General features: G+C 37.1%; 2 protein-coding genes across 4 annotated transcripts in view; one reads left to right on the top strand and one right to left on the bottom strand.

Annotated features, from left to right (window-relative positions):
- Positions 1-7,106: 7,106 nt before the first annotated feature.
- LOC122575364 (membrane-associated protein Hem) lies at positions 7,107-11,361 on the top strand. The gene is made up of 2 exons (XM_043744171.1): positions 7,107-7,194; positions 7,273-11,361. The coding sequence occupies exon 2, from the start codon at positions 7,415-7,417 to the stop codon at positions 10,781-10,783; it is 3,369 nt and encodes a 1,122-aa protein (XP_043600106.1). The 5' UTR covers positions 7,107-7,194; positions 7,273-7,414; the 3' UTR covers positions 10,784-11,361.
- A 247-nt stretch (positions 11,362-11,608) lies between these two features.
- Positions 11,609-17,623, bottom strand: part of LOC122575365 (disintegrin and metalloproteinase domain-containing protein 10) — an 82,737-nt gene continuing 76,722 nt past the window's right edge. The window contains exons 12-15 of one of the 3 annotated variants that reach the window (XM_043744172.1): positions 17,425-17,541; positions 17,173-17,337; positions 16,953-17,085; positions 11,609-16,179 (exon numbers count right to left, since the gene is read on the bottom strand). In XM_043744172.1, the coding sequence (XP_043600107.1) occupies positions 16,016-16,179; positions 16,953-17,085; positions 17,173-17,337; positions 17,425-17,541 (579 nt within the window). In that variant the 3' untranslated portion in view covers positions 11,609-16,015. The remainder of the gene's footprint in view (positions 16,180-16,952; positions 17,086-17,172; positions 17,338-17,424; positions 17,542-17,623) is intronic. The other 2 variants (XM_043744173.1, XM_043744174.1) reach the window with 2 other exon arrangements.

Here is a 17,623-nt window from a genome sequence, read left to right as displayed (position 1 = left end):
GCTACAGCAGAATCCGGCGAACTCGATAATTCTCTAGGCAACACGGACAATCAAATCCTGGGAACACGATCGCTAACACGTGTGAGTATATTAGTGTCGCGCCCTTCTATCCAGAATACATGTGGTGTGTATCTGCATACCTACCTCACCAATTACCATTCCCAGTCTATACAGGAGTACCGACCATTTCACGCAGCTCCGAATCATATAGGGACATAACTGCGGATCACCTCATTAAATTATACAAGATGATTGTCTTGCTTAACCAAGAATCGACAAATTGATACCAAGCCCTACATTATAACCGGATTTCGCAAACGCAGGACAATATTTTCTACGGTTAACGCGAATGGAAACGTCGCGCGATTCCCCTTACTGTATCGCACACAGTTACGGGCACAAACTCTTAACTCTCGATGATTCCCATGGGAATATAAGCGATCACGGATTTAATTTTCACCGACTTACATACGACACATCGGCAATTCGTAATAGAATATCCAGTGCAGCGAAAAAGAATGAATAATAGACCGCTTGAAATATCGAAACATCGAAGTATACGATGCATATGACGTGGTTGGAAATGGTGAATTGCAACGGACTTTTTCGGTGGATAGATCACACAGATTATAAAACGTTAACGTTCCAAAGTTAAAGCGACGTTTTTTGGTGCACGGCACAAGAGCTCTTTGAAAAATAATTGAAATATAGCGTATAATCAAGGTTCCTTTGAGTCCTTTGTCGTGTAGAAAGGCTAGCAGAGTTCCGTCCAACTTCATGGTGCTGGTACGGGGTATCGGAAATCGACGCATCGATCTTGAAGGGTGAAGAAACTGGACGAGGAAATTGTGGGTCAACGGTTGGGGTTATTCTCAACGCGTCAGCGCTTTAACTTTCCTAATGACGTCATTTACCTGTCTCAGTCCGCGTTATGTCACAAAGAATACAAAAAAAGTGAGCGACCAGCAAAAAGTTTTACGATTTGCTGAAAAAAGACTAGATAAACGAATCGCGTGGAACGTCAAGATTTTTCAAGCACGATTATCAAAACGAATGAAGATTCCCCCGCAGCTGTGCGTAATTACACCCATTAAAACAAGACGACAAACTGAAAATTAAAATCTATAGGAAAGAAAACGCGTGCGCGCGCCTGTATATGCACGTATGTGTACGTGGATAATGTAAACGTATTCAGCTTAGAGGCATTTAAATTTTGAAGCAGGATTTTCACGGACGTTATTTACCAAACGCAGACGCACTACGCATACAAACATATGCAAATTAATTTACGTATAATTAACTTTAAAATTAAAAGTCTGATTACCAGGTGCGTATATCCACGAACGAGAACACTTAATTTTACCTCGTATCATTTGCACGTTCATTCCCATCCCTTTTTTACACTGAAACATTACCATTCTAACAATATGCTTTCCTAAAATTACATCAGAAATTTTCATAAAGTAAATCAGCACGGTATGCAGCGGGTACCGGTGGACAGATTTTCCTTTACGAAGAAACAAAACGTATAAAATAATTTTCTTAAAAACCACAACTTCGTTAAAAAAAGAGAAGAAAGAAAAGAAAAGATAGCGACCGATCGATGGTCATTTGTTACCATATCCTAAAAACCAATTTCTTAAAACCTAAGATAAATAAACAAACTATAATGAAACTTATTACCAGTACTTGGAATTTATAGAGAAACAATTTCGAGTGAACATAGGAAAACCAATTCTACCGTCGCGTCGCGTCGCATCGAACGAAACAATATCTAATCTGTTGAAATTAACTATACAGAGCTACGTAGATTAAAATATAAAATATTATCTTACAACAAATTGTTCCAAGATCACGATACGTTATAGCTGCTGCGCAACAAACAACGAAACATTAACACAGAACGATTCAAGTTCTAATCACGATAGACTGGTCGTTACCGATTCTGAACAAAGTTCAGAGTTCATAGCAGAGAGAAGATACCGGAAGAAGGGAAGACTAGCGAATCGTAGAAGGTGAAATTATGTTTTGGTGATTGCCGTTTACATGGTACGGGCGGCCTCTATACTCTGCCAGTTCATATCGTAGTCAGAGAGAGAGAGAGAGAGAAAGAGAGAGAGAGAGAGTAGAAGGTACAGGCTGGAGGTTCCACACACACAGAGTTCGTAGGACCATAGTCCCAGCTTCGGCTATAGCTTCCCTCTGCAGTTCGCCGGCTATTTCCCATTTGGCAGGCGAGCCAGACCCAGCACTTTTGGTGCCAACCGATAATTGGACGAATCGCAGTCATTCGCTTCGCGCGAACTCCTCTCCTCTCTTTCTCCCTCCCTTTCTTCCTTCTTACTCTCCCTTACTCTTGCACCGTGTATCTTCACCATCGTCCATTCCTCTCTTTTTCTCCTTCTCCTTACCTCTACTCCTTCCTCAGCGTTTCACTTGAACGCCATTTCTCTCACCGTTTATGCACATCGTGTTCTCTCGACTCTTCGTCTTGCTCTCCGCGTTGACCGTTCTATTCTCTGTCAACGTCTTCCGAAATGATCGTTTCAGTGAAACTTCACCCCGAACAAACATCCACGGTGGGAGTTCGGCTCTCACGAGAGGGTAACGTCGACGAATAACCTTCGGCAATCGTGAAAAACGATCGAATATACTAGGTATAAAAAAATACGTATCCTATGGATTTGTGCACCACGTTACGATTCTTGACACTGCATCCTAATATCACTGCTGGAAAGCGCCGAGAATAACGGATTACGGCACAAATGGAAAGTGGATGTACTTAATCTTGGTCGGTTAGATCGTTCGCATGTTAAAAAAGAACCGAGAACTTATGTCGAAAATACTTTCTAACGATATTATTCAGTACTTTACCGACATATTCACTTATCGAAAGCCTAGCTTCAAGAAGCTTAAATACACTCGTGGTAAAATTCAGGATTTCTGTCGGAAGCAATCCTAAGACTGTAAGAACACGGGGGGAAAAAAAGGGAATTCTAGCAGCACTCGACTGCAAAGAACTTTTCAATGGCACATAGTATACCACCGTTGACAGAATGTTTACGAGAGACCGACGAAACATAAGCAAAACCGCGACGAAGCGTAATTGCCGACAGGCCTAATGAGCCATCGATATCCCTACGGTCCTTCCGCCAAATACTCGGGAGAAAGCGTGCATAGTGGGAATATCGAGTGGGAACAAAAAGAAACGAAAGGGATTAAGAGATCGGTTGTTGAAATCGAGAGTCGTGATTGAGCAGCCGTAAGCAAGAGTCGTGAATAAATTGTCGTCCGCACAAGTCGCGAGTCGAGACTTGTAACGAAGCCGCTAAGCAATTTAATAAACATATTGTTAAACAAAACGCCGAGCATTTCTTCGACACCTTACGCGTCCTGCTACACCACAGAACAAAGAAACATGGCGATTGTTCCGTGTCATTTATAAAACGGTTTCCACGTCGATTAATATACAACTTTGTTCAAAATTATTTTACCGACTTTTCTATCTGCCAACACTAATATCTTTACGCTACAATATCTCGAGGAAACGGAGTAAAAGAAATTCTGGTATAGTAAAGTAAACATGGTACAGTTGTACCTTGAAAGCGTGATAATTATATGTACTTACAATTAGAAAGGTAGAATTTTTAAACGGAAAAGAGAAGAAAGAGATTCGTTGATTTCTCGAAGTATACTCTTTAGCAAGTTCGGGTACACTCCCGCTAAAACCTTGGATTTGCATTAGAGGCGATCACAAATTCACAGAGCATTAACTCCACGTTCAGAGGCGATAGAATATAGGCGTAGGTGATGCAAAGAGCGCGAATTGGCGAAGGGATAACCGGGTAAGGACAGGAATAGGGGTATGGGAAGTATGCACTAACTGTAGGATCCATGCTATTTGCGCAAAGTGGCCTAACCTCTCACCGTCTTCAATTCCTCCCTCTTCTCCGATTCGACATAACCGGCTACATTTAGGCAGTCTAGGGGGAAGGAAGGAAGGGAGGGGGTGGGGGGTTAATACATTGTTTGCTCTTCGTTCGCTAAACTAAACCGCATTCGGAATTAATTGCACGTTAGGAGGCCACGGGATAATTAAAGCCGCCTCGATTACCCTCCTCGCCCACCACCTCTTGTTTCCGATGCGTTACTACCGGACGTCTTTGCCAGAATTAACTATCGTAATAAAACATTGTTATTACACCGTAACGAAAGGTTATCGATTAAAGACACGTGAAATGTACTTTTACGTAGTCTCGAAATCCTTGATCGCATAGCAATAAAATTCTTTTGATGAAATACAAATACCATGGACTACAAATGGAGCAGATAGAGTACGGGTTTCGAATAACAGCAAAACTTTGTACGACCGACCACGAGCGAAAAACGTTCGTTAAAAATATACCATTGGCGAAAAATAAGACAGAAGAAAATCAATGAATTGTGTCTATAGGAGGATTAAAAAGCGATGGAAAATGTTGAAGATCAATGATCGAGTACACAAACATAACGATCGCGCGTCATGGTCTTCCAAAAATACACGAAGAGAGTGAATAAACGCAAATCGCGATCGTCTCCCTTAATAATTTATAGGTTTTTTCGGCGTGGAAAACCGTTCACACGAGGGACCGCCAAGGAACCATTGTTTCCTAGCGTTCGGCCAGCTTGATTGTGTTAATGAAAAATGGGAAAGAAGTAAAGTCAAGCCAATGGTTCTACGTCGAAGGGTGCCGGCAACATTGGCTTCACCGAAGAATGGCGGGGTATAGCGGGAATTGAACGTGATCCAAAAACGCTTATAAATGAATAACATCCATAAAGGATAAGATATCGAAGGATTATACCCATTATCATATATCTGCGACGGAATGCTTTTTTTCTCTGCGTGTCACTGATATCCATATTTCTTTACAACTATGAGGGTTATCGATTATAAATATGTTTCAAATGTCAATGGTTTTATCGTGCAAGTACGTGCGCTGAATGTAACCTCAACGCAGTGACACATATGTGTGTGTATATATATATATATGTAGGTATAGTTAGTTGCCTGGTAAATAAATGCAAACGTAACACGTGCAAAAAGAAAGATAAACTAAAAACTTAAGTGTAAAAATTGTGTCAATTGATGATACGAGATTTTTTACAAAATGCATTTTATATGTAAAATATCTCTATTTAGATTCTACTTCTTTAATTACATCTTGTATGTTGTAACATCTTTACTGTTTCTAACGTTATTTTCGCGTTATTATTGGACAAGAATTAGAAAAAGAAACGCGTGTATTTAACTCCGCTATAAACTTCATTAAATAACTCAAAGAATGTAAAAATTTAGTTTAAAAATTTTCTAAAACGAAAAATTACGCAATTAAATAAGTTTTAAATAATTAAAAGACATTTTACCACATATAAGAATATACGCACGTATATGTATATACTAACAATTGTGCATGCTTATTCGTCTGTGCCTGAAATAGTTCTTGAATCTATCTTCATGGAGAGAATATCAATAATATCGACATTTGGTAAGAGTGAATCGTCTCGTCTCAGCGTTTCAAATTCGATAGTCTCAGCTATTGAACGTACTCGGCGCAAACGACACATATACGCATTAACTAAACACAAGGCATGCAAACATTGACCAAGTACAGAATCTGGAATACCGACCTCGAAGAAGAGAACGAAATAATTGAATGACCGGAGGAACAAAAATGCATTGGACTCACGATTAGATGCAAAAAACGTTGTCATCGATATTGTTATGATCCAAGGGAAGTTATCCATCAAATAGGAATCGTCAAATTTCATGGAAGAAGTTTGAAAGAAATCTGTAACAAAGCATAAAATATAATTTTTTTTCCTAAAGACGAAGATCGTCAATTATTTGGAAAGTTTGAAATAATGAAACATTGATCTCTATTAAATATAAGATTTTAATTAACGATGACATTCAATTCAAGAGAATGAAAAGTTTAAACTCGTCGTATTTTCGATCAGATTCTGTGTTTTAATCGTTAATAATTAACGTAAAGTTCATGGGATATAATTAAGCGAAGTACAAAATTTGAATTCGGTCTATAACCTCAATCTAATTCTTGTCTTTTTATTCGGTTACCGTGCTATATGGTGACCGACAGCTAAACACGATTATAGGCAGAATTCACTGTAGTGGTACCGTTGGACAATCTTTTACAGATATGTATCTTAGAAACTAAGCCGAATGGCGATTACATGTATAGGAAACGTATAAATACGTTTGCCTTTATTAAAATAAATCAAATGTTACCAAATCTCCGTGAAAAGCTTTCAGATTCATCGTCAATCATCGTGACGTCCTTCTGGGTTTCGCGGCGTCACTCCAGCGCTCTTATACTTTGAAGTTCCCCTCGCAATCGAACGTAAGAGTGTCAGTCAGGTGATCCACAAAACGAAAAAGCATTGAATGTCAGACCTCATAAAATTTTACTTACAATTAGTACTAGTTATTGTAATATACTGCATATTGTTACTGCAAATAAAACAATTCCAATTAATTTCTTACGATTTGTTTTATACAAGTACAACAGTGTATATATTATTATCGTTTGTAATTTATTTAATTATACCTCAGTTATACTAATATATCTTTTTCTTTTAAATTGTTTAAGTATTATGTTTTGATCGTATATTTTTATAAATAACTTTATGCAAAATGTGTTTTTACCTATTCATTTGGCCATCAATTCATCTTTTGAATAAATATATCGTAACGTAACGTAACGTATATTTGTAAATTAACATAGAAAGAGTACGCTGCAGGTAATATAGAGTTACAAACATCTTTCTGAAAATTGTTTCCATTAAATAGTGATTATTTGTACGTATTTTGTTAAATATCTTTTTTTTTTACTTACATGTTTTACATAATTACTAATTATCATAATCTTCTTCACCATACACACACACACACACACACACACACACCCACCGATGAACAAAGAAACTTAGCTTTAAGAACGTTTATTCTTTTGTTAATGTTTTAAAATGTAATAATAGTTTGGTAACATTTGTTTCGTTTGGAATACTAGTAACATAGCAGCTGTTGGCCACACTGTTCACTGAAACTGCGATACTTCACTTAATACGCGACGTACACAGAAATCTCGTTTTACGGTGTCATCGATTTGTATTAAACATGTAACAGCAAGAAAGGTAAGATACGCTTTCAACATTAAATATTACTTTTTTTTTTTAAACAAACACGATAAATATCTACATTTTTTTTTGTAGGAGAAGAAAATCTCTCTATTTTAGCTGTATTCGGTAAAAGTAAATTGTCCCCAGGGGTGGGGTCTCCTGTCACTTAAAACCAAAGAAGTGAAAAGAGGTGAATGAGTTATGTTGACTTTGTAAAAAATAATATAATACAATCATGGCACGACCTATTGTACCTAGTCAACAAAAGTTAGCTGAGAAGCTAACTATTTTAAATGACAGAGGTATTGGGATGTTAACTCGCATTTATAACATAAAAAAGGCATGCGGCGATGCCAAATCAAAGCCTGGATTTCTTTCGGATAAAAGTTTAGAATCTTCTATCAAGACGATTGTCAGAAAGTTTCCTAATATTGATGTTAAGAGTTTGCAAACTATTACGAATCTTCGCAATGAGATTATTAAATCTTTATCTCTATATTATTATACCTTTGTTGATTTGCTTGATTTCAAAGACAATGTCTGTGAGCTTTTAACTACAATGGATGCTTGTGGTGTTCATATGGACATAACGATAAATTTTGAGTTAACAAAAGGTTATTTGGATCTTGTTGTTACGTATGTCAGTTTAATGATTCTTTTATCACAAGTGGAAGATCGCAAAGCGGTATTAGGTTTATTTAACGCAGCTCATGAAATGGTACACAGTCAATCTGACCCTAGCTTTCCTCGCTTGGGTCAAATGATCATGGATTATGATGCTCCATTAAAGAAACTTTCGGAAGAATTTGTTCCTCATTCTAAATTATTAAAGACTGCTCTCACCTCATTGTGGCCTATTTATCCTGAGAGAAATTTATCTGCGGATACATGGAGAGCAGATCAAAAGCTCAGCCTTGTTGGAAGTCCTGGACAAATACTTAAAGCAGCAGCAACGGACACTATGTCTTGCGAAACTTTGAGCATAGATAGAATAGAAAGATGGGTTATTTTAGGTTTCACGCTGTGTCATTCATTTTTAAATCAGGAACAGCCCGGTAAATTATGGACCACGGCTTTGGAATCTGGTTGGGTGTTAGCCTTGTTCAGAGATGAAGTTATTTATATACATCAATACATACAAACATTCTTTGAAAGTATAAAAGGATACAGTAAACGGGTATCGGAAGTGAAAGAATGTTATAGTCAAGCGGTGCAAAAGGCTGGTTATAGACACAGGGAAAGAAGAAAATTCCTAAGGACTGCGCTGAAAGAGCTGGGTTTAATTTTAACCGACCAACCTGGCCTCTTAGGACCAAAAGCGCTCTTAGTTTTGATGGGACTCTCTCATGCGAGGGATGAAATTTTATGGCTTTTGCGACATGGCGTTAATCCTCCGACGCAAGGGAAAGGTAAAGGAAGGGGAGGCGAGGATCTAGTGGATCGTCAATTGCCAGAATTACTGTTTCACTGCGAAGAATTAAGAGCATTAGTGAAGAAATATTCCCAAGTACTTCAAAGGTATTACGTGCAATTTTTATCTGGATTTGATGCACCTGCTTTAGATCAAATGATACAAAACCTTCCGGTTTGTCCAGAAGATGAAGGAGCGATTCTTAGCGATATGTGTTCAAAGATAGCTAGTCTAACAGTCAAACAAGTGGAAGATAACGAACTGTTTGATTTTCGTGCATTCCGATTGGATTGGTTCAGATTGCAAGCATATATGTCTATCGCAAAATGCAACATGAATTTAGCCGATAATAGAGAGTTAGCATCTTTTATGGATACTGTAGTATATCATACTAAGATGGTGGATAATTTGGATGAAATGCTAGTTGAAACGTCCGATTTATCTATCTTCTGTTTCTACAGCAAAGTATTTGAAGATCAATTTCACATGTGTTTAGAATTTCCTGCTCAAAATAGATATATCGTTGCATTTCCTTTAATATGTAGTCATTTTCAAAGTTGTACGCACGAACTGTGTCCGGAAGAGCGTCATCATATCCGAGAACGAAGTTTATCCGTCGTTAATATGTTTTTAGACGAAATGGCCAAAGAAGCTAAAAATATTATTACGACTATCTGTGATGAGCAGTGTAACATGAGCGATAAATTATTGCCAAAACACTGTGCATTATTAATCTCTCAGGTTGTAAATCGAAAGAAAAAGGATAAAAATAAGAAGAATATGTATGAAATCCATAAACCAGGTATAGAGAGTTACAGAAAAACCAGGGAAGAACTTACCACAATGGATAAACTTCACATGGCATTAACAGAGCTATGCTATGCCATTAATTACTGCCCTACTATCAACGTATGGGAATATACATTCGCGCCAAGAGAATACTTGCATCAACATTTAGAATCAAGATTTGCCAGAGCACTTGTTGGTATGGTCATGTACAATTCAGATACTAGTGAAATAGCTAAACCATCAGAATTATTCGTGAGCGTTAGATCTTACATGAATGTTCTTCAGACGGTTGAAAACTATGTGCATATAGATATTACGCGTGTATTCAATAACGCACTTCTTCAACAAACTCAAGAATTAGATAGTCATGGTGATAAGACTATCGCTGCTTTATACACGCAATGGTATTCCGATGTTTTATTAAGGCGAGTTAGCGCCGGGAATATTTGTTATTCTAGCAATCAAAGAGCATTTGTTAGTTTATCCGTAGAGGGAGCGATACCTTTTAACGCGGAGGAGTTTTCTGATATCAATGAATTGAGAGCATTAGCTGAACTAATCGGACCGTACGGTATGAAGATGTTGAATGAAAATCTGATGTGGCATATAGCTAGTCAAGTGCAACAGCTAAAGAAATTAGTTGCTGGCAATAAAGATGTTCTTATCGCTTTGCGAACGAACTTTGATAAACCAGAAGTAATGAAAGAACAATTTAAAAGGTTGCAGCAGGTGGATAATGTGCTGCAACGAGTAACAATTATAGGCGTAATTCTAAGTTTCAGACAATTAGCCCAATCCGCATTGGTCGATGTCTTGGAAGAACGTATACCGTTTCTTTTAAGCTCGATTCTAGATTTCCGACATCATTTACCATCCGGTGATCCCATGCGTGTTGTTTCCGAAATGACTTCAGCCGCTGGTTTAACCTGCAAGGTTGATCCAACATTAACAGCAGCATTAAGAAGCCAAAAATCCGAAGTAGATGAAGATGAACATTTGCTCGTATGTCTGTTGATGGTTTTCGTCGCCGTTTCTATCCCGAAATTAGCTCGAAACGAGAATTCCTTTTATCGGGCATCCCTAGAGGGTCATTCTAACAACATACATTGCATGGCAACTGCAATAAATAATATTTTTGGTGCATTATTTACCATCTGTGGACAAAATGACATAGAAGATCGAATGAAGGAATTCCTTGCGTTGGCATCGTCCAGTTTACTCCGACTGGGCCAAGAAGCAGACAAAGAGGCGATCAAAAATAGGGAATCCGTGTACCTTTTGTTGGACCAGATAGTTCAAGAATCGCCATTTTTAACGATGGATCTGTTAGAAAGCTGCTTCCCATATGCACTAATACGTAACGCATATCACGATGTATACAAGCTCGAACATTCGCAGCCATAAAGTCGTCGATGAAGAATGTGTGTTTCAGCTTGCCACTCAGGGTCATTTTTTTTCTTTTTTTTTTTTTTTACGTCCATTACGTTAAACATGGAATCAAACGCATTTTCATTGACTCCGTTTAAAAACGGAAGGAAAGAAGAAGCGACGAACGTGGCAAAACATTGTATTTGTAAAAAAATATAATTAGTAATATTTTGTTTATACTGCTTTAAATCGAATCGAATTCGATAAGTTTGTTTGGAAATGTATTTAAACTGTCCGAAGAGACAAGTTTGCATTAATTTATTTGAAACAATGCATTTCGTACAGGGCAATACCATCACTTTCGTATCTGATACCTGGCTTAGAATATTCGCTGACAAAACAATACCACATCTTTTCAGTATTCTATTATACGTCATCTGTATCTGTAAGGAACGTTTTGTATTACAGGTGAATTATAAAACGCTATCTGTCTATGAATCGAAATATACACGTATCGTAAAATAGACACGTTAGAGACGTTCAATCTACATTTTCTAATGTACAATATTGTAACTTTTACAATAGTTTATAAAATAAATAAAAGTATCTACAAATTGTATTTATATGTATATTAGGAAACCCTTTTCTTTTTGTTTTTACGTGGTTATTCTATAACAGGGAATAGCTAGAAAATGAACTTGAATATTTTTAAGTTCGCACATGCAATTTACGTTGAAAATTCATATTTCTCAAATTATGGCATCATTGTCAATTATATTGATAAACAATAGATAAATGATAAGCAACAATATGTCGATGAATATGACAGTGACGGAGGATATGGTAGAAAGTACAATTATATAAATGTAAAATGTATGCTTTATTTAGTTCTTTACAATGTTCTTGTTTTTCTTTTTGTTTTTTTTTTTCTTTTATAATCACATTAACATAACACAAAAGATTCACAATCAGATTCCTTTTATTTATAGTATTCTTTAAAACACTCGCCACGTTCTAGACATTGGGAAAAAGAGAGAGTGGTGGTCTGAAGCAACGTTCAGGCGATTGGTCAGTATCATGCTTAATAAAACTTACATCAAAGTATCAATTCAAAACGCAGAGCTTAAAACTGTTTGTATGAATTAAAAATGAAATAAAACACTACGGCACATAAAACATAAAGGCAACTTGGTGATTTTGTGATATCCAAGTAATACTTTCTACACGTAGAACGTACGAACTCTTGGTGAAACTGAACAACATATGTATGTATGTATGTATGTATGTATGTACTATTTTAGCTAAAATCATATCGGAACGGACATGAAAAATTTAACGTAGACGAAATTAATCTCGGATGCACGATGTTGATAGGTCACCACATTTTTGGATCGATAGAAAAAATATAATCTTCGATTTCTTTTTGTTTCTTCCTTACTAACATTATGTACAAGTGATAAAGTAGTGTGCATTGCGTCACGATGACACACGTCTGGATTAAGATAGGTACTTTAAAGATGCTGTTTTTTTTGCAGACATTCAAATTTTCTTTTAATCGAAGAATTTGCTCGTGCCCCACAGAAATTGTTTATCACAAATAATGTGCTGCGAGACGCACAATTATCGAATAATGATAATTGATGACGATGACGATGACGATGACGATAATGATGATGATGATGATGATGATAATAATAATAATAATAATAATAGGACGCGATCTTAATCCAGACAGCGCAGAAACCATTGAGCTTAAGCATATGTAGTAGAGACTCCTCGGAGACAAACGATGAATGAAAACATACTTTTGCTTTTTAATCGCTACAGTTCTCTCGATACGGGCAAGCAACGTTTTTGTCAACTAGATACTAGAATACTTGGTCCCATTCTACGCTCGTCTTAGGCTTCTCTTTTTCAAAACAATGCCATTATTTCTCTTCCGTTCTCTTTTATTTTGATCTTGTATTCAGTCATTTGAATCGTTTTTATGGCAGTGAAATGGAAGCAAGAATAATCATGAACGATATTGAAATCGCGATTGCTGATTAAACCGGCAGTCGATACCTGACTTTTGGGGGAAATCTCATAACGTCGTATCAAAAACAATAAATTATTGTTCCTTGTATTATCATAATATATGATAATTATATAAATACATACGATAAAAATGATGTTAACGTCACGTTAATTTTAATACATTTTCCCACGTAGATTTCTAGCGTAGATTATCGCTTATACTTCGAAAGGTCGTTCGACCGACCTTCTTTGCTACGCGTTACTACGAATGGCAGTAAGTTGTACTCATGGATTGCCATGAAACACTTGGAAATAATATAATTAACTTTTATGTTAGGATCGGACGAGCGATTACAAATGGGACCAAACGGAATCCTGTTGCATCTATATGCAAGAAACTTCAAAACTGCTTAAATAACCTATGTCAAACGATCCGGTCCGGTCCACGTTGGATCGTCGTTAAAAAAGTCATTACCTTAAAAACCTAAGGGCTCGATTACACGCACATACAGTCATTCGTTCGTCATCCTCAAATTTCCGTCCCGATTACAAAATACAGGATAATATTTCGCTATAATACAGATTTGATATAAAAACAAGTATTTTTTTTTTTATATTCGCTTTACCATTTCTTATGGTTATATAATTATCGTTTATGTATATATAATATCAATATATGTACACACAGTTTAACACTCTCTCTTTTATTCTTTCACGCCCATTCTCTTCCCATACCTTTCCCTCGCTCTTTTGTTCTTTCCCACTTTCGCACGTATCTCGCATCAGCTTCCGTATGATCCACTTCTTTTTTTTTTTTTATAATCACATTGCGACTATTGTACATTTCCACACGATCCGCAAACTCGTATTTCCTGCGATTTGGCGGTGGCGGACACCTCCTTGTTTTACCTCTTCATCCCTGTTAATGTTCCTTCTGTCTTGCACGACCCTATGTTTAAAATTGTTAAGTTTCTGGATCATCGTCTAAACGAAATCTATGTCTTTGTAGCGTATAAACTATCTGTCGTAACGTTGAACGGTATCTAATGACATTTTTCATCACACGTAGAACGAGAAGAAATAGGAAACACATTTCCTTATGAAAATATTGCTAAGCCTAACGATGCTTCGATCAAAAACGTTGGACAAAAGAAAAACGGCTAGGTTACGATATTAATAAATCCGTTATTATATCGCTATTGACAGTGATAGTAGTTGGTATCTGCATATTCGATTATTGCCTCGAATAGAAACACATGGAACAAATTGGACAAAATTTGCGCAAGAAGGTTGGACGAGGGACGAGTAAAAAAATTCAGTCGATCACGTATAACATTTTGGCGTTTCGAGAAAGGAAGTGCGTATATATCGCGTACAACTTACTACGATTCGCCGTTGGACACGTGCGAATTTCGTTTGTGTGGCATACGAGTATGCAGCAGTGCACAAATGAGCCCATGTATATTAAAACACGTTTATATCTCAAAAGGAGGGCTCGTCTTTGGTCCGCTATGCGCGTCATTAAAGCGCGTTTACGGTACAGCCCTCTATAATTGTAAGTTAAAAACCATATTTAAATACAACTTATAACATTCGCGCATAGCGAAGATAAATTATCATTTGCAATAGACAACTAATTAATAATAGTAATAGCCATAATGGTAATGGTGGTAATAATAATAATAATAATAATAATAATAATAATAATAATAATAATAATAATTAATAGTAATAATAATATCGTTAATAATCAGCATAATTATCATAATAGAACCGATATTATTCAATATCATTTTCAGCAGAATAGTCGTTAATGAAATACAACTATAAACATTTGTTTGTCGATACTTTTCTCCCATGTTCATAGTCTCTCGTAACTCTGCTCGTTTCAATTGGCTAATAAAAATTAGTATAAGAATATTACATATCATTAATTATTATACTACAATGGTAGAGATCAAGTGAATGACCTGCAATAGTTTGGTAATGGTAAACGCGCTCTTTCGCTGCGGAAAGCGGTTGTGGTATAATCACAAAGACTTTTACATTTAAATAAAATAATATCCTTATAGGCTATAACTTATGTATAAATGCATTAAAAGAGAAATCATATTTAAACATTTTGGCATTGCTTATTAATTATCTTTACCTATATTTGTATAAAAAATACTAATAATCAAAGGCTTAACTTTGAATAAACAACATGCAGTTGGAAGAACATTGAAATAAAAAAAAGAAAACAAAAAAAGAAAAACATAGAAAAAGTCTGTCTTTTAAAATCGTACTATAATAGAATAATGTACATAATAGTCGCGTACAAGAGTTAAAAGGCACAAGGTACGTTCAACGGGAGCTTTTCAAAAATTACGGGTTATCATCCTAACACTTATTCCAAATATATATTGTCGTCTCCGTTAATCCCTTTGAACTTCCCTTCTTCTTCTAACCGACAGTCTCCATGTATGTATAAAAGTATGCTTTCCGGAGCGAAAAACACGCAAAAATTCGACTTCATCGAGAAATCGAGGCATAAACGTTACTATGCAATCTTGGCCATAAATGTTTTTACATCGAACGACAAAAATACGTTGCGTTCAATATTACTCAATATTGCTGTGCGAATCCAGCGTTGTCCACAGAAATAAATTTCCACAAACTTCGATCTGTACATTGATATCAAAGAATTTCGCGGACAAAGAGATTTATCGAGAGCCTTGTAATTTTGATCGAGACGCGAAAAATATTTAATGGCAACACGGAGGAATCAGCAGGAAACATTTAAAAGACGAATTACAGAGAATCGCATAATATTAGTCTTTTAACGATTTCTCAGTTTACGATCCATCACGTCCCAACGGCATCGTTCGTTTCGTTTTCGCAACGTCGATGTCCTCGTACGTTTGCCGATAAAAATCAGCTCGACAAAAGCTTAACGTCAAACGAGAAGTCTCGATATATCACCACCATTGATTATATAATACACTTGTTGTTCAATTTACAATTTCCGAACTAGTTCCCTTGCGCGAGTTACTCGAATCGAAATAAAAACGTAGATCGGCGGTCGTCGGAACTTTCAAATGCTTTCGATCGCGCTCTGTACTCTCTTCCATTGATTCCGTCGATCCCGATTACGAGAGATATCCTCTCTATGTTGGATGAATCGGCTCGTTTCACAGTTTGGCATTAAACAAGAGAACAATTTACGGTGCAACGTCGAGACCGTCTCTCGTCTGCGATAGTTCTCTAAGGTCGTCACACCTTGTTGTGATGCCTCATCTCGTAGGCTGAGGCCCGCCCCCCTCCCCCGGAGCCCGAATAGGCGCCGGCGTACAGTTCTGGATGATTGGACCGGCCGTAGTTGGGTGCTGCGCTGCTACTGGGTGGCGCACTAGCTGTGGGAACCGAGCGATAGCCTGCTTAAAGTTTACAAAAGTATTCGATCGTGAAAAGAAATATCGAAGCCAACTAAACAACGAATGTACCGAGATAATAAGTTAGTCATTATTGCTACAACCAGTTTGGCTCGTTGGAAAAATCACAAAATTTATCATGCACTTAATTTTTTCAATTACCAGCAAGATAATACTTCTAGCAAGATCCACTAATCATACAAAAGCCATATTTCGCAAAAGTACCATCGAAATTAATACGAATGATGCGTAAGCGGAGTAGATACTGATACTAAATTTTACTTTGATATCAATGATCGAATGAAAGTTCTACCCGATGGCTTTCGTCGAATGGTTATGAAAGAGAGACTACCACCAGGAGCAAATACAAGAATTCACAGTGACATCGTTACATCGAATATGACTCGTTCATCGCAGAACGTCGCAGCTGATTGCAGCTCGTGATTTTCCTATCGTGATTCTATTCGTGAATTTGCTCCTACCAAGGGTATAAAGTATAGGCCCCAGCTCACCTCTGTAGGTCATAGAACGATAGTATCAGGTAGTGATGCGCGTCAATCAATGCGAGGAAGATGCAAACAGGAAAAAACATTGATGTAGTTGCAGATCACACAGGGACAAATACATAACGGCAAGCTTCTTAGCTTGAGTTTAATCCATATTTCGCCAGGTAATAAACAAACATACGGTACGTGTTAGAACGAGCAACATTTATTAGGATCAAACTCGAGCAACGATAGCTGCATTAAAAAGCGATCGAAATTATCACGTGGATTTACCTTTGGGATAATATTGAGCACCTCTACCCTCTCCATAGCCGTGAGAGGGGCCCCGAGTAGCACCATGGCCTCCATGATTTTGTCTAGGAGGTATACTTCTGGGACCGGCTCCACCTCCGCCATGTGGATGTCGCTATAAAAACATCATTTCAAAGTATACAAAAGCCACTTATCATTTGACCGTTTGTATTATATTTCATTATTCTCTTATACGACATACCATTCTTCTCAGTGTATTCATCGGTCTTCTTAAAGTATCGCTAATACGTCTCGCTGGTGGTTTCTTAGGGTTACTCGACGGAGTATGAACGGCACAGCACTTGATGAATAAACCCATGAAAATAATAAAGGCTATTCCCATTAATAGCACTGCCCACCAGAATTCCTAAGACAGAAGACGTTTGATATCGTATTGGTGGAAGTCTGGCGCGAGGTAAAGTGACTGCAGCGTATAGATGAAACTCATACTCACAGTTATCCATTGTGCCACTGTACGCAACGTGTCCTTATTGAATAAAAGATTCTTCAGTCTGGCTAATGGTCCTTCCGCGTCAACCGCTCTACACTTCAAAAATACATCACAATATCCCTGGAAGGAGCGTTCTATCGCTATTAAATGCTCCAAACATAAATAGTAAATTTATAAAGTAATATAATAACATTAGGTTTTT

The sequence above is a fragment of the Bombus pyrosoma genome, linkage group LG15 (assembly GCF_014825855.1).
Source record: "Bombus pyrosoma isolate SC7728 linkage group LG15, ASM1482585v1, whole genome shotgun sequence".
In the NCBI taxonomy this organism is placed as follows: Eukaryota; Metazoa; Arthropoda; class Insecta; order Hymenoptera; family Apidae; genus Bombus; species Bombus pyrosoma.
Note: the sequence above shows the minus strand (reverse complement) of the source record. Positions and strands in the feature narration are given on the sequence as shown.